Raw genomic sequence first — 24,291 nt, 5'->3', positions numbered from 1 at the left:
AAATTTCTTTTCCGTTTTTTTTTTGGGGAGTAGTTTTCGTCAGTGGGTAGAGTAGCAGTTGACTCTGAAAATAGTAAAATACTACTATAGTAGCAAAAACGACAGCAGTGGATGTGAGTATTAAATGTTACACAATTTTTCCGCATAGTCCTCTTTGCGCTAGTGTTTTGTCCGTTAAAAGTGGAACCATCGTGAAGTTGGCTACTAGCAGTCCATGTATAGTATGTCAATGTTGACATAACTCAAATTGGGCCACGTTAGCATTACAGTTCTAGGGCGCGCTTATACTTTCAGCACGATTTTTTCTGTTTTTAGCGAAATTTTTCATAAAAACCATAGAATTTGTGTGCCAAAAGCATTCGAATATTATTTTTAACACAGTTTTCACTAAAAAGAAGTTCTAAAATTCATTTTTCTAAAAATATTGCATTCATTTTTCAATTTTTAAATTCAACGGATTTCTTTTTTGCACGTCTGAGTTCACCTCATATTGTTTTCCCCCTAATTGTGCAAACTTCACCAAAAGCCCATAACAACTACATAGAATCTGGATTTTCCCATAAGAAATGCACGGGAGAACTAACACATGCTTATGCTAACGGGCAAAATTCTCTAAATTTAGTTTGTAGGCCGAAAGAGAGCAAACCCATTAAGTCGGGACTCTAGATAATATATTTCCTCTATGATGTATAGCATAATTGGGTGTGTTAGTTGGGAGTCTAAAAATACGCTTGAAAAAATATCTTTGGACAGATTCGATATCTTCTAATTGCTTGTACCCATAGATTTGGTTGCCATAACACAAACAGCTTTTGATAGTTGCTTCAAACACTTTGAACTTAGACGTAGGATCAACAAGTTTGTTATTAAAAAAGTTTGACCACATACAATTTATTGCAGTTTTTGCAACTCTCACCTTATCTTTTATGTGAACACCAAAATTCAGGTTATGAGTTAATGTGTAGCCTAAATATTTAAATTCTTTCACCACTTCTAAGTTGGAACCATTGAGGGTCCAGTTGCGGTCGGTTCTAATGCTACGATGTTGGGACCTAAAGACCATTATCTTCGACTTTGAGGTGTTTATTGGGAGATCCCATTGATCACAAAATTGTTTTAATTTGTTTATTTGAAGCTGAAGTGTGACTGCATTATCAGTTAAGATCACCAAGTCATCGGCGTAGAGCAAAACTTTAATAGACAAGTCACCAAAAGTAACACCACCAGGGATATAGTCTTCAATATCATTAATTAATTATTAATAATTAAGCAATTAAGCAATCAGGTTCTTTCGTTTCAGAATAACAATTACTCGACCCCATCTGAAAAAGCAGAGGCATTTGCCTCCTTTTATTCTATTTTATATGCCCAAAAAACACCATTTTTCGATCCGGTCACTACCTTAGAGGTAAATACTTTTAATTCTTCTTTCCCAGTTTGGAACGCAAACATACATTTGACAAACTTTTCTTCTCTAAATAATTCCTCTAACAATAGCAATGTTTCCTTGATTCAAGAAATTTCAGTTGAAAATTTAATCTCATCTCTAAACAATAAAAGGTCAGCTGGTCCTGACCAAATTCCAAATTTCATTCTTCGTAAAACCAAACATACGCTTGCAAAGTTTCTCACCCTATTTTTAACAACTGTCTTAACAATTGTTATTTTCCGACTGCGTGGAAAAAAGCTTATCTTATCCCGATAAAAAAAGGCAATTCCCAAAATTGCATTGAAAATTTCCGCCCAATATCTCTTCTCTCTAATATCGGCAAATTATTCGAAAAAATCATACATTTAAAACTATTTAACTTCTTTGATGATATTAACCCACGCAACCGGAACAGTTCGGTTTTAAAAAAAGACACTCCACAGAACATGCACTATTGCATTTTCATAATCAAATTCTTAACAATCTCAGATCAAAAAAATGTACTGTTGCTTGTGCCATTGACCTAAAAAAAGCATTTGACTCTGTCTGGCATGCCGGCCTTATTTTTAAACTGAATCTATTGCACATCCCTCCAACCCTTATAAAAATTCTGATTAGTTTCCTGTCTAACCACTGTCTTTCTGTCAACTTTGAAGGTGCAACCTCTTCACCAGTCAACATCTTCTCGGGAGTACCTTAAGGATCCATCCTTGGACCCCTCCTTTTCAACTTGTATTTATTCGATTTTCCTACACAACACGTCGAATCAAAGGCCATCCTCTATGCTGATGACACAATCCTATATAGTTCTGATGAGAGACCCCATGAAGCATTGAATTCGGTAAAAGAACACCTCAACATAGTGATTCCTTATTATAAAAAATGGGGTATTGACCTGAACCTTGATAAATGTGAGCTTATCTGCTTTCGCAACGCGGCTGGTAAAGGCCACCACCTTGCTGTTCGTGAAAGCCGATATCTCAAACTATCCATAGATGGAAAATCGATTCCTTTAAAAAAATCGATTAAGTACTTGGGCGTCAATCTTCACGAAAGATTGAAAATGAATCCACACGCGAGAAAAGCTCTTAACAACAGCAAAGCTGCAGCTGCTAAGTTAAAATTGTTACTCAATTCTGCTAACGTTGAACCAAAAACCAAACTTTTAATGTATAAGACATTAGTACGCCCTTTAATATCTTATGGGTTCCCTATATGGTTCCAAATTACACCCAATGTGGTACTTGAGCTACAGAGATTCGAACGTTATATCATTCGAAAGTGTATAAATAAGCACCGCAGACCAGGCGGCAAATGGCATAATAATAAGACAGTCTATAATGACTCAAAGATCTCTCCCCTGCTTTACTATCTAACCGGACTTTCAAAAAAAAGAATCTCAGCATTACAATATCATGATAATGTGGTATATAACTTCTTTATTAAAATATAACTCTTATTTAAAGACTACAAATCTAATTCGACTGGCTTGGGCGCGTCCGTTGAATAGAATCGACGTTAGAATACAAATTTTTATGAGAGCGAGCCAAACAACCTTTTGTCTCGCTTCTATGTCTCAGGTTTCAGAGTTTCGCGCTCAGCGTGCGACATCTAGCTACGAAACTCTGAAACCTAAACATAAGGGGAATTACACATTATTAATGATAGTTGCCTTAATTTTATACTACAACTCGGCCAATCTGACAATTTGATCGCCCACGATTAAATTAAACAAACAAGTCTTAAGTTATAATCATGAGATGGTAGGTGTCGCCCTTAATCAACCGAACCTTCAGAGTCTCGATTCTTCCAAAGTCGAATATTTCGAGACTCGACAATGCCATCATATGGCAGCTGTGTGATTTGACAACCTTCGATATCGCGTATTACGTATCTATCATTAGGTAGAATTTTGTAAACAACGTATGGGCCTCTGAACTTTGGAACCAATTTCTTATTTACACCGGTTGTTGTATCTACATTTTTTATTACTACATAATCACCCTCATCGTATATACGTGCCGGGTTATTATGCTCATTAAAATATTTAATATTATATTCCTGAATCTTAGTGATTGCTTCTGAAGCCTTTTCTCTTGACAATTCAAGATTTCTTTCCAGTTGACTTAATTGTTTATCATCAAGAAATTCTGTTAATTTGTCGATTACTACTCCCCTTTGGTTAATACCAAATAACAATTGACTTGGTGTATTTTGAATAGCGCGATGTATAGTGTTATTTAGTCCGAATTCTATTTGTGTTAAAGTAACAACCCAATCTGAGTGCTCGATTGGTTCCGAAAGCTTAGCAAGCATGCCAGTTAATACCCTATTGACTCGCTCTACTTGACCATTGGCCTGTGGCGAATGAACTGCCACCTTAACATGATCTATATTCTGGTCTATAACAAATGAACTAAACTCTAGTGATGTAAAGCAGGTTCCCCTATCAGTAATTACTCTTGATGGCCTACTGTAATACTCAAAATATTTTCTTAGTGCTGCACATACTTCTTTTGAGCTTGTAGATACAACTGGGTATAATTTAGTGAACTTTGTAAATGCATCTATTACCACTAATATATGTTTTCTCTTTGACTTTATTGAAGGGAGAGGACCAAGATGATCCAAGTGTATTGTATGGAATGGAATGGGCTCCTTAGGAATATTGAACAAATTGCGTATATTAGATCGAACTGGTGCTGAGTGCATTATGCAACGGATACAATTTTTAATGTATTTTTCAACTTTTTCCTGAACATTCGGAAACCAATAGTGACGGCCAATTTGATCAGAGCTTTTTGTTACACCTAAATGCCCAATTTTCTCATGGATCATTCTTATAACATTAGTTTCCATTTCAGATGGGACATAGAATCGAAGTTTACCATTTTTATTTTTTTTGAAGACAATACCATCCTGAACTAAAAACGAATTATTATCTTTTAAATATAGTTTGTTTTTCATTTCCAAAATCTTTACATCTCGATTTTGGGCTGCTCTGAGTTGGAAATCAACATCCTCAGAGTCAATAACGGATATAACATTACATCTGCTTAAGGCATCAACATGATTCATATTGGCACCACTACGATGTTTGACCTTATAATCATAATCCTCCAGCTCTAAGGCCCATCGAGCAATTCTATGATTAACATTCTTTTTGTTCAGTGTCATTGTTAAAGAACTGCAATCAGTTACGATTGTAAAAGGAATACCTTGCAAATAAACACGGAACCGACGTAAAGCTGAAATTATGGCTAAAGTTTCCAATTCAAAACTATGGTATTTGGCCTCTTGATCAGTGGTGCTTTTAGAGAAGAATGCTACCGGATGTAATTTATCATCTTCTTGTCGTTGGAGTAGAACTGCACCATACCCTAATGAACTTGCATCGCAATGCAGTTCTGTTTCTTTCCTTGGACTATAGATTGCCAATACAGGTGGAGATGTTAACCGTTCCTTTAAAGTCTGAAAAACATCTTCGCATTCGGAAGTAAATCTAAAAGGAGTTTCAGCTTTTAATAAATTATAAAGAGGTCTTGCTATTCTTGAAAAGGATTCGACAAACCTGCGAAAGTATGAACAAAGTCCTAAAAATGAATGCAATTTCTTTCTGTCTTTAGGCACAGGATATTGAGCAATCGCTCGAATATGGGAATCACTAGGTTGGATGCCATGTTCCGTTACTTTAAACCCTAAGTAATCAAGTTTCGAATATGCAAAGCGACATTTTGACAAGTTGAGCTCCAACCCATTCTTCGCTACACAACATAAAATTTTAGTAAGTATCTCAAAATGTTCAGTAATAGTTTTACTAGCAATTAATATATCATCTAGGTAGACAACTATATCTCCTCTGTCTATAAATTCACGAAAAATTTGAATTATGAATCTCTGAAAAACACTGGGCGCATTCTTAAGGCCGAAAGGCATTTTAAGAAATTCCCATTGACCGTTCGGGGTTACGAAAGATGTTAATTGTGTTGAATCTGCTGCTACCTTTACCTGGTAAAACCCACTCTTAAGGTCTAATAAGGTCATAACCTTCTTCCCCTCCAGGTATTCAATGCAATCGTCTATCAATGGTATTGGATGAGGATCTCTTACTGTACGTTTGTTCAATGCTCGATAGTCTATACACATTCTGGTTTCACCAGATTTTTTCTTAACTAAAACTATTGGTGCAGCATACGGAGAACTACTTGGCTGAATAATTCGTTTTTCCAATAGGTCTTTTATTATTTCACTCACAGTACCTTTTTCTGAGACTGATAGCCTTCGCGGAGCAAAACAAACAGGAATATCAGATGTAAGTCTAATGTGCATCTCAAAATCCTTTGGTGAAACCATAGTTTTATCAAAATTCAAATAATTTTGAGATACTATATTTTTAATAGTTTTTGAAATGTCTAAACTAAGATTTGAATCAATATCTATATAATCTTTTCTATCCCATATAATCTCAAAAGCATGGCAGCCAAATAAATCACTATCTACCTCAACATTATTGTATTCTCTCTTCACATCAAGATCGTCTTTAAGCTTAATCCGATCATGATCAAATGTATTCAACTTGTCTTTGAAGCAATCACTAAGTTCTTTAGGTTGTATCTTTAATTCACCGGCTAATACGCTGCTCCCAAAAACATCATTTATGTTGTTCTTATAATGACTACACTCTGAAGGTTCGGTTTTTTCATCAGAATAAGTGCACATATACAATTGGTTAGAAAGAAAAACTTTATTCGAACAAATTTCATTTTGACACTGCTCAGAAGTTATATTAACTTTATTACAGTTCATGTTAAGTTTTATATTAAAGATTTCAAGGAGATCACGACCAATAAGTAAAGGTATAGGAGTTACTTCATCTGGAATAACCATAAGGGAAACAAGATTTAAATTATCTTTTATATTAATATAACAATTAATCGTACCGTACGTAAAGAGTTTAATGTTTCCTAATCCTTTAAATCTTGAATACGTTAATGATTCTTGAACGTTAATTTCTTCAGGCAGAACAGACTTTCGTATGAAACTAATCGGACTACCGGTATCCAAAAGAGAACAACAATCGATAAATTTTGTGCACTTATTCTTATTTGTCATAAAGGCGACACTCACCATCTGAACAGCATCCAAACTCTGAGTCAGCTCCTTGGTGTCATCATGTAGGGCATCCCGGTTCACGGCTCCAACTCTGGTCTTCACAATATAAGGGCAGTTTTTGTAAGTGTGCCCCTCGTCAGCACATTTGAAACAGGATCCAGCTGGTCGTTGCTCCTTTGGACATTTTGCTGCGATGTGCCCATACTTTGAGCAATTAAAACATCTCTTGGACTGCTCGTTGTTTGATGCTGAAGTTGAGGGAACCATATTTCCTCCAGAAGTTGTTGCCCTAGCAACCATAGTCCTCGGAACTCTTCTTTTTTCGTATCGTGGCAAGAGGTTTTTGAGCTCTACTATAGTTTTGGCGGCAAAAAGAATAGAGACATTTGCTGGTGAATCCCTCAAACCATCGATAATGAATTCGATCAACTCTGCCTCATCGATTTCAGCATGTGACCCAAGTTCTTGCATACATATGACATATCGAAGAAGTGGCTCGCCCTGACGACGTACTCTCTCACTCAGTTGACGATAGACCTGCTGTCTGCTCATCTTATGGTCGAATTCTTTGATAAGTATTTGCTTCAAAGAATCCCAGTTGTCAACGTAGACCGTGCGTAACAGCATTTTCGCAGTTCCCTGCATGAGACGGCGTGCAGACAAGTACTTGCATCGGTCATCGCATCCCAGCGAGTCGGTCACATCTTCGTAGTCAACTATCCATTTAGTGATGCTGTATGGATCGTCACCGTTGAATGCAGGAACAGCATTTTCGATGTCTGAGAAGTCCACTGCACGCCATGGTGCAACCGAAGATGTTGTGGGCGCTTCCATCTGGTCCAATTCTTTCCTTAGCTCAAGGATTTTTTTCCGACGCTCAAGTCTGGCCAGCTCTTGTTCTTCTTCCAAGTCTTGGACATCAGAAGCTGTATTACTGTGCCTGTTATCAGAAGCGGCCAGTGTTTCGGAAGTATTCTCTCCATTCGGAGATGCAGAAGGTGGAGTTTCCTCGGTTAGCTCAGCAGAAGGTGGAGTTTTCTCAGTTAACTCACCAGAAGGTTGTTGGGGTGCCACTGTAACTGTACTTTCATACAATGCCCGAAGTTGAGCTAGAGAAGCCGTGTCTGGCACATCTACTCCAGCGCTCTGAAGTGCTTCAACCAATTGTGCTTTGTTGAGTTTTGTCATAGCTGGCTTTAAATCCGCAAAAAGAGGTAATATACACAATAATTTAGTTTTCTTTTGGTGTATTACCCCACACCTGACGTTGTGGTATATAACTTCTTTATTAAAATATAACTCTTATTTAAAGACTACAAATCTAATTCGACTGGCTTGGGCGCGTCCGTTGAATAGAATCGACGTTAGAATACAAATTTTTATGAGAGCGAGCCAAACAACCTTTTGTCTCGCTTCTATGTCTCAGGTTTCAGAGTTTCGCGCTCAGCGTGCGACATCTAGCTACGAAACTCTGAAACCTAAACATAAGGGGAATTACACATTATTAATGATAGTTGCCTTAATTTTATACTACAATAACTTTCTTCTTCAAAACATTTTTATTAACAACATCAACTGGTCTCTAAATGATAGATATTATATATCTCCAATTAGTATCCTCAATGAAGGGTCCAACGCTGTTTTGGAAATCGAGGATGATAATCTTTTGACTTCACCATTTTACAAAAATCGGGTCCCAGGCACCTACAGAGGCTAAGTTGCTCAACATCTCTGAATCAAACAGAAAAATAAAATAGATAATACAAATATTGACAACGTCTAGACTGAACTCATCCAATTACAATTGGACTAACTTAAGTTCCTATAATATTAGTAACTGTGCTGTGAATTAAAATATATTATTTATTGATAAATTTTAGATTTAAGTAAAGATATCTTAGATATATAAAACTATGTGATACATTTAAAACTCTACATACTAATGAAAACAACCAAACTGAGATACCTACTTGAAATAGAAAAACGTCATGGATACAAATTTAATAACAAAAACTATATTCTACTCCATTTGAAACTAGCTTCATCTCATGTAAGGAGATAGAAACAAACATATTGTGAAATCATTATCATTTCTTCTCTTTTTATCTTTTTTTATTATTTTCTTAAGTTAAGCATTCTTTTAGGTTAAGTTATCTTTCTAATGCATCTAAGTATCGTCTTTTTGACTGGACGTATTAATAATCTTAAAAATATATCAGACTGTTGTCTTTAAACTGTGAATCGCATTAAAAATTAGTTAATATTAAATATATAATAAGTATAGCTAGACCAATTCTAAGTCGGCAAATTAATTAAAAAAAAAACATATATATTTATGGATGTGTACCTCCTAAAGCCTAGTACATACTTGTGAACCATCTCGTGAACCTATACAAATTTCAGTTTTTGGTTCACCCGTGAACTTGCTCGTGAAGCTGAGTGGAGAACAAAGTGGAGAGTTTTCGTTCACGGGCAATTCACGTGCAAAATGCACGGGAACTGTTGGTGAAGCTTTGACATTTGGTTTGTTCATGTTCACAACGTGTACTCACAAGTGTGTACCAGTGAGCAATGTCAAAAGTTCACTTTCTCCACTGGCGAACGTTCACTTCGCGAGGAAGTATGTACTAGGCTTAAAAATTAATAATGTAATTTGTGTTAAAAAAAAATCTCAATAAAGACTACTACTACTACTACTTTATTTCTTAAAAAAATGATTACTGAGGGAAAGAAACACGAGATGACATTAGAAAATTAATTATATTTTTTTCCACCAAATCTACAAACAGGCGCTTTTATATGGGAATGAGTATTGACTAGAAGTCCATATCTAGCATGGAGTGCTGATCGATCATATTCCTACATAAAAATTACATCTATTATTATAAAGTTCTAAAAGTTTCTCCGTTGAATCTGCTAACGAGCTAGTAGCGGTAAGAAAAAGATTACATCAACGTAAAGTTGGTGTTAATGATAATTTCTTCTTTTCTGATTTAAGATTATACATTAAAAGGAATTGTTTTGTCAACCGGCCAGTCAAATATTGATCAATATCTTCTAAATGTAATGAATCTCTGACGAATGTCAAAATGATCCTCAGATTTTAGTTTTACCGTTTGTGCATATCATAAGTCATTTCATCAGGTTCCGCCCTTAACATAATTTGTTTCCACCACTCCATGTACACAATAATATTTCATTTTTAGTATAAGTTCGAACACCCAGATGGCACCCCAATCGCAATTTTCCAAATCTTGACATTTCTGTCATGCCTTCTCTCTTTCGCCATTTGTCAAGTTTCCGGTACGTACGTGAATTTAGGTAGAAGAAATTAAATTAAACAATTTTTACAAAATTAATATCCAATATTAAGAAAATTATTTTGGTTTTCAAAAAATAAAGTGTTTATACTATGAATTTTCAAATTGGCTAGTGATTTTGACCCATATTAGACTCGATGTTTGTGGATAAAAACTTGTCTCTCAGTGGTTAAGTGAAATGTTTCATATGCACTCAAAAAATTCACTGGCCAATGGAGAATTACCTTATAAAAAAGATTAAATTAAAAAGAAATTCTTGTTGTGATTTTAATGTGTGCCTTGCAATAACAATGCCAAATAATTCGGTTTCAGGTAACAATGGTTGACGCCGCAGCTAAACCCGCAGCAGCCCCTGCAAAGGCACCAAAACCAGCACCAGCAAAAGCTGAAAAGGTCGCTGATAAAAATGAAAAACATGTTCGTTCCCTAAAGCGACATGGACGTCTTTTTGCCAAAGCTGTCTTCACTGGATACAAACGTGGTTTGAGGAATCAACACGAAAACCAGTCAATCCTCAAGGTTGGTGATTCTTCTAGTGCGACAAATTACAATATTGTTTACGTTTTGTGTTTTTCTTTTTTTCAAATTAAAGATTGAAGGATGCCGTAGGAAGGAACACGGTAAATTCTACGTTGGCAAACGTTGTGTTTATGTATACAAAGCACAGACCAGGAAGTGCGTACCACAGCACCCTGAAAGGAAGACCAGGTTGCGCGCTATTTGGGGCAAGGTTACCCGACTACACGGTAACACCGGCTCCGTTCGTGCCCGCTTCAACAGAAATCTTCCTGGTCACGCTATGGGACACCGTATCCGCATTGTAAGTTAAAAACATTTATCAATTGCATACTGAGAAAATTTATCTGATCGGTATTTGTTCTTTTCTTTCCTTTTTGCAGATGTTGTACCCTTCAAGGATTTAAGTTGTTGTAATTTAAACTTAAAAAAACACATTTTATAAATAAAACTTAAACTAAAAGCCTGAAATAAATCTTTTAATTGAGCCTGCTTGTATAATGCGTTTCCTAGTGATAAATTTGAAGCTTTCCATAAACAAATCTATAGATGTTCCAACGGAGTTATCTCATGGTTTAAGTTTAACAGTCGGGATCTTTGATCAGTTTTGTTTGGATATAAAACGGAATATACATATATTCTCTGGGAATGCCTATCCCGTGCAAGAAGCAGTTTTCAGAGATTATGTACACGAATAAAACTTAGTTGTTGATCAGTAATGTGTTTTGAAGAGTTGAGTACCAAGATCAATCAAATATCAAACGTATCAGGATGCAAGAGTAATGAATTCTCAGTATTTAAAATGAGAACTCTGCTAACATGGCTTTAATTAAAACAAACAAGTGTAAACGTGTATCAGGGAATACCAATCAATTGGAATTTGGAAATAATGAGTATTTTCTTACACTGATTAGAGATAAATATATTGCGCTACAAAAAAAAATGACTAGACCTTCCCTTTCTAACCATTTATCTGTTTTAATTCAAAGAAAATGCATGTCATTTAGTTGGGCAATACATTTTTAAAATTCGAAAACTATTTTTCAAATACACAGAGCTACACAAAAGTTTGCGTGCAACGATAAAATAACAAAAAAGAGAATAATGGAATAGAAGATAAAAGTTGTAACTTGTTTCCTTTTTTGAATTTGTTTAAACAAAAATAAAGGTATCGAATTTATTATGGACTTAATCGTACCTTTTTTTGAAATATACACTCCGCTTCAACTGAATAAACATACAAATTGTATAGGGTACTAGCTGACCAGACAAAGATTGTCTAGTCATATAAATAATTTCTGGAGAATATTTTGCTAGAAATAAATTACTTATTGTAAATGTGTAGGAATGTGGTATGCAAGTGGTAGAGGTAAAGAGCACTGTTAACGGTGACAAAATATTATATATATATAGTATATATTGGCGAATGGTTGGCGAATCGAACGTTAGAAGTGAAATGTTCTCATTAGCGAACTAACACATTCGGCATACTACGGTTGGCGAACTTTACAATTCGAGTTCGAAATTCAATGCCACCATACGAACAAAAAATGAAATTTCAAAAAAAACTGTTGTGTTCATTAATTAATAATTTTCAAAATTAATAAAATTACAAAATAAACTAAAATGATAAGCAACAGATTTTTTTTTTCGAGAAAACGAAAATTACAGAAAAAGAGAGTAAGAATGCTTCGACTAGGCAAGAATATTCGAGACACCTCTAATGCCTTTGAACACCCTAATCATCTGTAAGAAGACAAAATAGATATTTTGTGCTGGAAATTCTTTTATTTCTAATTAATTCCTTAAGTTTCAGATCATATTTTCGACGGAATAAGGAAGCGTTTGTTTTCGTATTAAACAAGTTGGAAGGCCAATTTAAAAATTTAAGCACATCTTCAATTTCTGCTATAATAAAATTAGTCTCTACCCTTAGATTTTTTGGCAGTGGGAGTTATCAGAGCAGCGTAGGAAATGATTTTGACTTAGGCCTGTCAAAATCCTCGGTTTCCTTAGAATTAAAAAAAGTTGTGTGTGCAATAGAATACAAATTATGTCCAACCTGGTTCAGTCTCAACATGTCATCCGATGAAAAACAAAACGCACGAAACTACTTTTTTTAACGGCAAGGTTACCAGGAGAAATTGGATGTGTTGACGGAATCCATTTAGGAATCGTTACTCCGATTGAGTTGCGTCATCAGTATCTTAACAGAAAAGAATATTACAGTTTAAACGAAATGGATAGTAAGTTTTTTCCTTGATAGTAGCTTTTGGTTTTTAATGCCGGATCAACCGGTGATTCCTTTGTATGAAACTGCAGTTTTCTTAGGTCAGTTCTTGAAACGTGGTACCAAAGAGGAGAACGTTCAATGTTCCTTGGTAGTATTTATATTTTTATTTCGTCGTTCAATAATTTGTTCTTATTCTTTGTTTGCCGCCGCCGGTTACCCACTACCGTCTTGTTTGATTTCTGATTTTAGAAACGTAAGTTCTGGTTCAAGGCAGTCTTTATTTAATAAGCTGAATAAAAATGCATAAAAATTGTTTCATGTTATTTTATAAAAGAAATGAAATATACATAATGCATGTACTTACATTGTTTTATTTTCCGACATTTCTTTTACATGAGCTTCGACCTTTTCTTAGACAATATGAACGTTCGACCAAAAATAGCACGAATGACGTTCAAATCAACGAACATTCGATAACGACAATAGAGTGATACCTATCAGTCTTCGAAAAATGTATGACATTTAAGTTGAATCAACGGTTTTAATTCGCCAACGGTAATAAAAATTTCTCACACTCACACGTTTATTTATTCGATTCGCCAATGGTAATAGGGTTCAACAAATCACCAAACAATTTTTTTAATTTATTTAAATTTTATACATATCGCTAATTATAAATATACTACAAAAAACAATATCGATCCCTTAATGCAACAGAGTGTACAATATTTTTCGTGTTCCCATTTTTCGACGTTACAAATAATTGTCCGTGTGAAAAACATGAAGTGCTCAAATCTAAGCCGCAGACAGACATCGTTTGGCCTTGTGACTTTGGAAATTGAAGATATTTGAATTGAATTGGCACATCTGTAGGTAAAAAAGGGATTCGCGGTAATAATATATTTTCACCTCGGAATTTGCCATTTAGAATTATGGATTCGATAACATTTTTCATTAATTTTTTTAATTACGTGCCGTTGCACAACCGTGGTAGGTTCAAATTACGAAACAAAATTATCGGAGATCCAATTGGCATGGACATCCACATTTTTTGAGTCACTGAATACAATCATAAGATCGGTGCACCGTTAAAGATGTTGATGCAATTAAACAATAGCACTTGGGAATATAAAAAAAATAAAAAGCTATTCTCAGACCTACTCAATGTATGTATGTATGTGTATGTTTATGCAAAATTTCATTGAAATTAGTTAAGCCGTTTCTGAGGAGTAAAAGGAGAAAACAAATCAGGAAATTTAATTGAAAAAGTACCTACCGCTATTTTTTCTTGCTCTCTTGCAAAGCGTCTTTTATGGAAAAATGAAGTTTTTTTTGCGTAGATTCTTTGGTTCAGATTTCAGGCTTACTTCTTTTAAAAAAGGATTCTTGCTGGCATTAAACTTACACTTTTATAATGGGTTTTGATGGCCTTTATTCAAATTCGACTTCATAATTAATGTATGTATGTGTGTATGTGTGTATAACGTCAGGTTTTTGAGATATTATTTTTTTAGATTAAAAAAAAAACACATATAATGCTTTCTGAGGTTAATCTAATTTATGAAGTAGATTTTTTTTAAATAAAATCCATTCAAATCTATAAACCCTTTCTTCAATGTTTATATTATTAAATTCCCATAGGAAGTTTGTGTAAACGGCCCGATTTGCCGAATTGAAAATTTTGACATTTCTCGTCCCTAGACTCCAAATAGAAGATTTTTAGAGAGATGTCAGTGCGTGCGTTTGTACGTTCACGACGTTTTTTCGTCATCCATAGCTCAAGAACCAGTAAAGATATGGTATTTAAATATTTTTTATTGTACAGATAATAAAGCAGAAAGTACCTTGAAGAAAATTGAGTGGGTGTTTTTTTTTACCATAGCAATTTAAAAAAGGTGAACATTTTAGTTAACCCTAAATATCTCACGAACTAATGACGCTATCGACAAGAATTAAAATATATATTATATATACATATTAAATCTTGATATCAAAAAAATATATTCTTGGAAAAAAATGTATTATTCAAAAAAATTGGAAAAAAAAATATTTGTTACCTCGATAATTTTACGAACAAATAATGATTTTATCTCCAAAACAATTTTGAGCAAAGAAGAATAACGTTTTCAACATCTGGTAATATTTTGTGAGAAAAATGGAATTGACAGTTTTTTTTTACAACCATTGACAACCTAAAAAAAATACATATTAACAAAACTTGGTAAAAATCGAATTTCGACTCAATTATCTTTTCAAAACACTGAGATATTAGCTCTAAACTACTTTTATCTTTTAAGAAATAGTGTTGTTAATATTCAGTAAAATTTTGAGAAAAATAGAATTGACAGTTATATTGTTTTCGATACTTAATAATTTTTTTGTATAATAATCCAACAGTCCGTTTTATTATAAAAAAAAGCTCTTGTAACAGATCTGTTCTATAAATATTAAAATAGTGTTGAAAACGTGTATATTTAAAACTTTAGCATAGTTTAAATTAAAGTTTGGTTTTAAAATCAACACTAAACATTAATTTAAATTCAAACTTTCCTCAAAACTTCATATATATATGTATAGTCAAATAAAGACTCATAACTTATGAGAATTTCCATAAACTAAGTCAGATACTAAAATGATTCAAATTGTATCTAAAAGGAAAAGATTTGTAATTGGCAAAATTTATTGTTTAGAGATATTTTGAGTTTAAATTTAGCCTTAAAAACGCTGTTTTTGGTTGTTTTTTAGTATTTTAAAGGGACGGGCATATTTAAAAAACCTGATGTCATAGACAAATTTAAAGGTGATATTCGAATTTATGACATATTAATACATTCAATAATAAGAATTGTTTTGTTTGTGGGAAAGAAAGTAAACGCAATTTTGTCGACTAGTGTTTTTAAAAACCGTATACGTTAAAACGCATACCTACATTTGAAGTTTTCGTCTTAAACAAACTATTTTTGCACTCGAATTTATTTTTTAGATGACTCTCTTTTTAGAAAAAATATTATAAAATGATATGGAAACAAGGACTATGTTTTTTACGTTCCCAGTCACAGGACAAATTATAGACTGAAATATGTATAGCTCTTTCAATAATGGTATTAATTTATAGGCGCTTGGCAAAAATGACTTATGTACGTCAGGAAATGGTCACACAGACTCAATTAACTTAAGACGTTAATATCAAAAGAAAAAATAATTTGTCTGTCTCATTGTATAAAGACTAAATTAAGATGATATTGGGCAGATTCAGCCAACATAATTGATTTCATTTGCAGTCAACTTCATTCTTTGAACGTAAATTTTGACCAAGGCAACAAGTTAGCTTATCAAGCGTCATGATTTTCAAATTCAGAATTTTATTTCGCAAATCACTACCTACTTTAAGTTCATAGTACAAAAACTACCAACAGAATTACTGTTTTCAAAACACTCCTTAGGCAAGCTACAAGTCTACCACGATTTGTATTTTGTATTGTAAAGAAATATTAGTTATTAACTTCCCATAGGAAGTTATTGTAATGGGTCCGATTTGTCAAATTGAAAATTTTGATATTTCTCGACGTTTCAAGGTCCCTACAGTCGAAATAAAAGATTTCTGTGCGTGCGTGTGTACGTACGTTCGTACGTCCGTACGTTCGCGACTTTTTTTTTGTCCTCCATAGCTCAAGAACCAGAAGAGATATCAACTTCAAATAAATTTTGTTATACAGATAATAAGACAGAAAGATGCAGAAAGGGCTCTCAAGAAAATTGCGTGGGTGGTTTTCTTACCATAGCAGTTTGAAAAAAAGGTGACAATTTTGGTTAACCCCAAATATCTTACGAACGAACGAGATTTGAATTAAAGTTTATATAATATATACAGGTATATCTTTTGAAAAAAATCAATATAACGTTTTTTTTTATAAATCAATAAAACTGAAAAAAAAATTTGTCACCTCCAAAATTTTACGATTGAAATTATGATTTCATCTTTTAAACAATTTTGTACAACGAAGAATAATGTTTTTGACATCTGATAAAATGTTGAGAAAAATCGAATTTACAGTTTTTTTACAAAAAATAAAAACCTAAAATGAAATTAATAAAAGTTGGTAAAAATTGATTTTCAACTCAAATATCTTTTCAAAACTTTGAGCTATTGGCTTTAATTTTCTTTTATCTTTCAAAAAATATTGTTGTCAACATTCAGTTAAAGTTTGAAAAAAATCAAATTGACAGTTTTTTTACAAAAAAAAAAATAAAAACCGAAAAAAAATTAACAAAAGTTGGTAAAAATTGAGTATCGATTCAAATATCTTTTCAAAAAGTTTAAGTTTAAGCTTCAAACTTATTTTACCTTTTAAGAAATATTGTTTTCAACATTGTGTAAAATGTTGAGAAAAATCAAATTGACAGTTTTTTTTACAAACAAGAAAAACCTAAAAAAAATGTATAAAAGTTGGTAAAAATTGATTTTCCACTCATATATCTCTTCAAAAATTTTAAATATTGGCTTCAAACTTATTTTATTTCACAGAAAATATTGTTTTCAATATTCAGTAATTTTTATATAAAAATCCAAAGCTCCGTTTTTTCATAAAAAATAAAATCTACAAAAAATAGTACGCAAATTTGGTAAAAATTGATACGAGTACATATAGACAAACTTTTAAGCAAGACAAATCGACAGACGGGATGGGAAGTTATCAGTGTGGGTCGCATCCCAGCGTCTTTTTTATTTTGTTATTAGAAGTTTAACGAAATATATTATAACGTTGATATTGAAGGCCTTTTTGTTTTATTTGGAGAGCACTGCTATTTTTATGAACACAACTGTATATTTTGTATATAGATTTTAAAAACCCGCTAAACTGAGATACAAATTTTGAAAGTGGATATTTGTTTGCATTTAAATTAAAAAGAATTTTTTTCATAAGAGACCAAAAAACTTGCTTTTTTTTAAATGTAGCCAATTATTCGGACTGTACAGTCGTGTAGGAATTATTCTTTCTGCTTCAAAGTGGCATCACTTTTTCGTTTTACTTAAAATGTACTCAGTTAAAAATTACCTAACAGGTGGTAAAGTGCACAAAATTATTTTCCCACGGACTAAAGCCCGCATATTAACACACATAAGAATCTACAAATTAAAATACACACAAATACCCACCAAGTGTACTATCTATCCCCAGCACGTCTCGAACAAATCTGAAGTACAATCAAAATAACTTACAGGGTTCGGATTTGAGGAATTCAGATCAATTATAGAATTGAAACAGCGCAGGTATTTCGAATTTATTTCACTTTGAATAAGTACGGTTTTTAAATTTCTAATTTTAATAAGAGTGACTTTTGTTTTCCCTTTTGTCCTTATTGTTTTAATTGTAATTAATGAAACCGAAGTTTTGTAGCTTTTTGGGCAAAATAAATGTATTTATTTTTTATTTAAGATAAAATTCGCATATCTGGACTTTTCAGCATAACACCCTCTTTTTAATAATACCATTGGAATTATAAAAATTGTTTGGATTGAAACATATATTGTGTTCCATGAATCACGATAAAAATCAATTTTTGACACACATCTGAATTTACCAATGGAATACCCCATGTGAAACACAATGAAGAAGTAAACTGTCAACAGCCTAAGAATTTTCCATCGTTTTTTTTCTTCATATCACGTGAAACAAACTGAAGTCTTTTTACTTTTCATTTGATCGGTCATTTTATTATATTATTTCTATAAACTCTTATAGAGCGCCTGATTGAAAAAAATAAACACAAATCAAGCGCTCTGATACCTCCGATCAAAAAAAGATCTTTTCTTGATAGCTCAGTTCTTTGCTCTGAAGCTAAGTATACACGATTGGAAAATTTTCAAATAATGGCAGATTTTTCGAGAAACTATTTAACCAATTTTCTATCAACCATGAAAAATAAATTTATCTGTCAAAAGTGACAAAAATATGCAATTATTTGTACTCGTCTAAACACTCAATTTTTGTATTTATAAATAATTAGATGGCGTTCTTTCCGAACAATATGTCCGTTCGCGTTCCTTCCTAAAATAGTCTAATTTTATGAAAAATTCCGAAATTTAACTAAACCTTATACCTATACTCGTAGTTTTTCGTAAAAGAGAGCGCTCACGAGAGAGTTAAATGTTTCCCCAACCTACGAATTTCAGCCCAAGAAATTTCTTTGGGCTGATTTGTGAAAGTGTCAAATTTATTTATTATTTATATTAAAAAAATTAAATTTTTTTCAAGTTTCAATTTAATCAAGTTTTTTCATAAAAAAAAACAATGGACCAGCATGATGTTGCTTGAAGTTCATGTTGTCTTAATTTATCCATTTACAAAAAAAAATTCTAAACACAAAATTAATAGATTATGCTTAAAAATGTATATTTTTTTTTGACAATCAAGCTGTGGGAATTTGTCTTTTTGTGCCTGCTTCTTTATTGTTTACCTTTTTTATATTTTATTTGAAAAAAAATTTGGCAATTGTTAGCCGATTTTCTACCAAAAAATTGTAATACAATTTGGATAAAGTCAACTAAACGTATTACAAAATTGGCAATTCTCACCTAACTGGATGCTGGCTTTTGACATTTCCGCCAATATTTAAAGATCTTAAAAATAGTGTATAGGTATAGTATAGTTTGAGCTTAAAAGGGAAAACTCATTTTGTTGGCATTTTGCAGTCAGCCGCACAGTAATAAAGATGACGTTTATCATGTTTTTTTTTTTTTAAATGGACATCGATTTTTTTCAAGATTTGTTGATATGGGTGATAAAAGATTACATAAAGTGATTTCGAAAAAGTCTGTTTCGAAAAGTTGAAAGAGTTAGCAATATTATTGTGGAATGGATTTTATTCTTAACGTTCAAGTCTGCAATGGAAAGGAAATCAAGTATCCCTGTATAATCTCATCGCTAAAACTGATGAAAAATGTAGACTCGAATGTATCGCACAAGCAACTTCTATAGTTCATAGAGCCTTCTTGAACATAATCTTTGTGAAAGAAATTATTTAAAGTTCAAGATCGATTTCAATAACTCACCTTGATAAATTTGTTCTCCTAATACTTGAGCCGAAAACTTTTTTTTATCACATTTTTGTTGTTTTTGTAGGTTTTCGAGTTTTGTTAAAAAAAATATGTAAGATGTTTGAGTCGAAAATCAATTTTTAACAACTTTTAGTAATGTTTTTTCTCAAAAATTCAAAAGCCGGTTATTTTCTTTGCGTAAAATTATTTTGGAAATAAAATAATTTTTGGTTCGTAAAATATTCGAGGTGAAACATTTTTTTGAATTATAAAATAAAACCGTTACCTAATTATTTTTGTTTCCAAAATAATATCAGTTTGGTATCACGTCGCAATATATAATATAAAATTTAATTCAATTCGCTAGCGTTTTTGGTTGGCGAGATATTTCGAGTTAAGCAAAATTTTCCAGTTTTTTTGAGTCTTTTCTGCATCTTTCTGTATTATTATCTGTTTGACACATTTTATTTGAAGTCGATAAATCCAATGGTTCTTAAGATACTGATGCCGAGAAAAGTTTCCCGAACGTACATATACACGTACTCAGATACATCTCTCTAAAAATGGTTTATTTAGACTCTAGGCACCTTAAAACGTAAAGAAATGTCAAAATTTTCAATTTGACAGATCGGACCGATTACAATGGCTGCGTTCAATCTCAGACAGATAGGGTATCTTGTTAGTGTCTTACGTGTAAAATAACAGTTGATCAAAAACAGCTGAGATGTCAAAAAAGGAATCCAAAGGTTTTCAAGAATTTCTGGGGTATGTAGGTATCTGACATAACAGCTAATTTAACACATGATTGAATTTTAGAAACTCGAAAATTGATTTCAGATTTTTGTATTTGGTGGTTAACAAAAAGATACAAAATGTCAGTTGAACTTGTATTTGAGGATATTCTGTACATAATAGACGATGAAGAAGCTATTTGCCCCCGAATTTTAGAAGGTAATGATGATCTGTTTTTTTTTAAACTTTAAAATGGACTTATTTTGTTCTCGTTTTGTTGATGACTAATTTGCTAAATTATTAATCGTGTAGAATTCCAATTGAGCTAAGAGGATATTTAACATAGATTACAGATTAAGCTTATCTCCTATGTATTAAATTGTTACGTACTTATCAACTCACCATCGTCCGACGAATCAGTTGAATTATCCATGAAATATTTTATCTTACAACAATTTTGACTTCGAAGCTTAAATGATTCTTTGCTTTTTGTGAACAGCTGAAAGTGGTTTTTATTTTTTGACAGCTATCTCAATACAGCTATTCAACTCGTTCAAGAAGGTATCTAAAAATCCACCTATTCAAGATAACCTATCCAACACGAGATTGAACTCAGCCAATAACTTCCAACGGGAAGATTATTATATCTGTGGTTTTCAAATTGAGAGGCAATTTAGTACGGCTGAACTTCGTGAGGATCTGGCGTTTATTTGCTTAATGTGCAATATGTCGGTAAGAGAAGATATAAAGCATTTTATAGGAAAATGTGCAATGTTAAAAGAGAAGAAGGACCTTGGGTATGATTCACGACGATGATGCAAGATGAAAATACCATTTTGTGTAGAAAAGCAATGGCTTCCAGAATCCAAATACAAAACTAAACTTTTAAGAAACACTTTTTAAACACTCGATTTTTAGTGTAATTTTTGTTTCCTTTCAAAAATTCGAATCTTTTCGTATGATTTCAAAATTTAAACATACAATTTAATTCGATTAAACAATTTCATATTAGAATTGTCACAATTCATTGTTGCTATAGTGAAAGCTTAAAATTAATTTTATAAAACATTTAAATAAAATTATCAACGTACATAGCTCATGTGGAGCAAGTCAGTTCCGTTATAACCATAGAAAATATTTTGTGGGCCATCAATACTTTTTCTCCATATAAATCTCCAGGCATGGATGGCATATTGCCAGTTATGCTTCAAAAGTTGCATGATGTGGCAGCTCCATGGCTGGAACAATTTTTCAAAGGATGTCTCCTTCTCAAACATGTGCCCATGTCGTGGAGACAGGTCAAAGTAGTTTTTATCCCGAAAGTGGGTAGGCGAGGTCACGAATCCGCGAAGGATTTCAGACCAATAAGCTTAACATATTTTGTGCTTAAAACCTTGGATTCTTGATTACCATATTAGAGAAATCCTAGTTGAACGACCTCTCGGTCGTCAAAAAACGGGCAAATCTACGAAAACTGCCCTCCATGAGGTAGTGCGTACTGTAGAACAAACAATCCATTATAAAGAACTTACTCTTGCCACATTCCTAGACATAGAAGGTGCTTTTAACAACGTCCTTACCGAATCCATAGAGGAATCACTCGTTAAGTTCGGTGTAAAAGACTTCATTCCAGAATGGATTATTTCCATGCTCAGTGGTAGGAAGATTCGAGCCATTCTACGCAATACAATCGCAACAAAACACGTGAGTAGGGGAACACTCCAGGGTGGTGTCCTTTCGCCCCTTCTATGGCTTCTGGCCATGGATACAATTCTCGTTAAATTAGAGAGATGTGGAGTGAAGGCGGTAGCCTACGCGGATGATTTGGTGCTATTGATGTCAGAAAAGTACACCTCTGTGATTAGTGAAATCACGGAGTCAGCTTTGAAGAAAGTTAGCAACTGGGCCACGAGTTGTGGACTAGGAGTTGCCCAAAGTAAAACTAAACTGTTGCTCTTTACCACCAAAACTAAAGTACCGCCCTTCACGCTACCTCGACTCAATGGTCAAATCCTATCATTGTCTTCCAGTGCAAAGTATTTGGGAGTTATACTCGACCCTAAACTAAACAGGAAACTAAATATTGAAGTACGGGTTAAGAAGGCCTGTGTTGCCTTCTACGCCTGCAGCAAAACTTTCGGCAAAAAGTGGGGACTTCAGTCGAAGATGATTTTATGGACGTATACAGCCGTAGTACGCCCTATCTTAACATATGGTTCGATTGTGTGGTGGCCTGCTCTTAGCTAAGCCTATAATATTAATAAGCTAAAGAAGGTTCAGAGAACAGCTTGCGTGGGCACCACAGGGGCCATGCGTACTTGCCAAACGGACGCCTTAAACGTTATCTTGGATCTTCAGCTATTAGGCTGAAGGAATCCAATAGCTGGTTGTCAAAACTTTATGGTCACAGCAACACTACAAAATTGATTCCCTCAGATATTATCTCGGTAGACACTGACTACTGCACTCCTACTTTGAACCTTAGTATGGGTTTTAAGGTTATTTTCCCATCGAGAGAAGATTGGGAGGATGACATTGTGTCGATAGGTTTCGACACAACCATCTTTACTGACGGCTCAAAGATGGAGTGCGGAGTTGGTTCTGGGATCTTTTCTGAGTCCCTAAATGTAGCCAAATTCTTTAGGCTTCCTGACTTTGCTAGCGTTTTTCAGGCTGAACTGCTGGCAATAAGGGAGGCATGTAAAATACTTAAACAAAACCCAAACCAAAACCGAAATGCGGCTATCTTTACAGACAGACAGTAAGGCAGCTGCCAAAGCCATTAACTCGGCCATATCCTCATCTAAATTGGTCCAGCAATGTCGCGATGAGCTTGCGAACCTGAATATTAACCTCGGTGTTACCCTGATCTGGGTTCCGAGCCATAGTATGGTATCGTGGGAAATGAACGGGCTGACGAGGTAGCCAGGCAAGGATTGGCCCTTCATAGCTCACTTGCGGAAATGGTTAACATTCCTCTCGGTGCTATGAAGGGTAAAATCTTTTCTATCTACCAAACTGAATCAAACCGAAGGTGGAGCAATTTACCCAACTGCATTATATCTAGGAAGATATGGCCAGCCTATAATAAAACCCGTACAAACGATCTTCTATACAGGCCAAGGCAAGACATAGCCAAAATTTTTATCGGTTTGTACCGGACATTAGCCTATAGGAGTTCATGCAGAGAAATTGGGTATCTCTTACAACACCTTTTGCCGTAACTGTAGTGACCAAAGAGAAAGTGAAACCATAATCCATTTCCTCTGCAAATGTCCTGCTTTGGCAAACACCAGAATGAAATGCTTTGGAAAAGCATTCTTTCAAGAACTTGAGGAGCTATCTGAGAAAAAGATTAGAGACCTAATCTTTTTTCTCAATGCGACAAAATGGCTCTAACATAATCGCTATGAAGCTTTTCTATCAATCTATCCCTTTCGGCCTTGTCGGTCACAAGATGGCTATCACAAAATGGCTATCACATTTTCGTTGTGACAGCTTTTTAGGTATCAATTTGACTATGACCTTATGTTGATCAAATTCGAACATTTTGATTATCATATATTAACAATCACATTTGCCGATTCCATCCCTGTTAAAAAATTGTAAAATAAAAATATTACTGTTTGCTATAACCGGGCCGTATTATTTTAAAAGTTACTCACAATAGGCGTCAAAAAATCGGAAATGCCATTATTCGAATACTACCCTTATTAGAATCAAAGAACACCAAAACCTTAAAATACAAAAATAAAATAATCCGAACACTTGTCAATACCTTACGAAGGTACTTACCTTTCTAGATAAACTATCTAGATCTAGTTGCATTCTCTCTCTCTAGCAAGTTCTCTGTTACCACCTACACACACCCGAGTAGGTGTAAAATCAAAATATATCACGTTCACATAAT

General features: G+C 33.7%; 1 protein-coding gene and 1 long non-coding RNA gene across 3 annotated transcripts; both read left to right on the top strand.

The window, feature by feature from the left end:
- The first annotated feature begins 2,858 nt into the window (after nucleotides 1–2,858).
- Nucleotides 2,859–4,379, top strand: LOC129940150 (uncharacterized). Its single transcript, XR_008780614.1, has 2 exons — nucleotides 2,859–3,967; nucleotides 4,039–4,379. It is a non-coding gene; the product is annotated as an uncharacterized LOC129940150 (long non-coding RNA).
- Nucleotides 4,380–9,767: 5,388 nt separating this feature from the next.
- Nucleotides 9,768–10,865, top strand: LOC129938988 (60S ribosomal protein L35a). 2 transcript variants are annotated; one of them, XM_056046831.1, is made up of 4 exons: nucleotides 9,768–9,844; nucleotides 10,174–10,380; nucleotides 10,454–10,681; nucleotides 10,761–10,865. In XM_056046831.1, exons 2-4 carry the CDS (start codon nucleotides 10,180–10,182, stop codon nucleotides 10,782–10,784), a joined length of 453 nt encoding a protein of 150 aa, XP_055902806.1. In that variant the 5' UTR covers nucleotides 9,768–9,844; nucleotides 10,174–10,179; the 3' UTR covers nucleotides 10,785–10,865. The 2 variants fall into 2 exon arrangements, with proteins under 2 accessions (XP_055902806.1, XP_055902807.1); XM_056046832.1 differs by having other exon boundaries at nucleotides 9,801–9,862.
- Nucleotides 10,866–24,291: the final 13,426 nt, after the last annotated feature.

This window comes from Eupeodes corollae, chromosome 1 (assembly GCF_945859685.1).
Source record: "Eupeodes corollae chromosome 1, idEupCoro1.1, whole genome shotgun sequence".
In the NCBI taxonomy this organism is placed as follows: Eukaryota; Metazoa; Arthropoda; class Insecta; order Diptera; family Syrphidae; genus Eupeodes; species Eupeodes corollae.
This window is presented reverse-complemented; position numbering and strand designations above follow the sequence as displayed.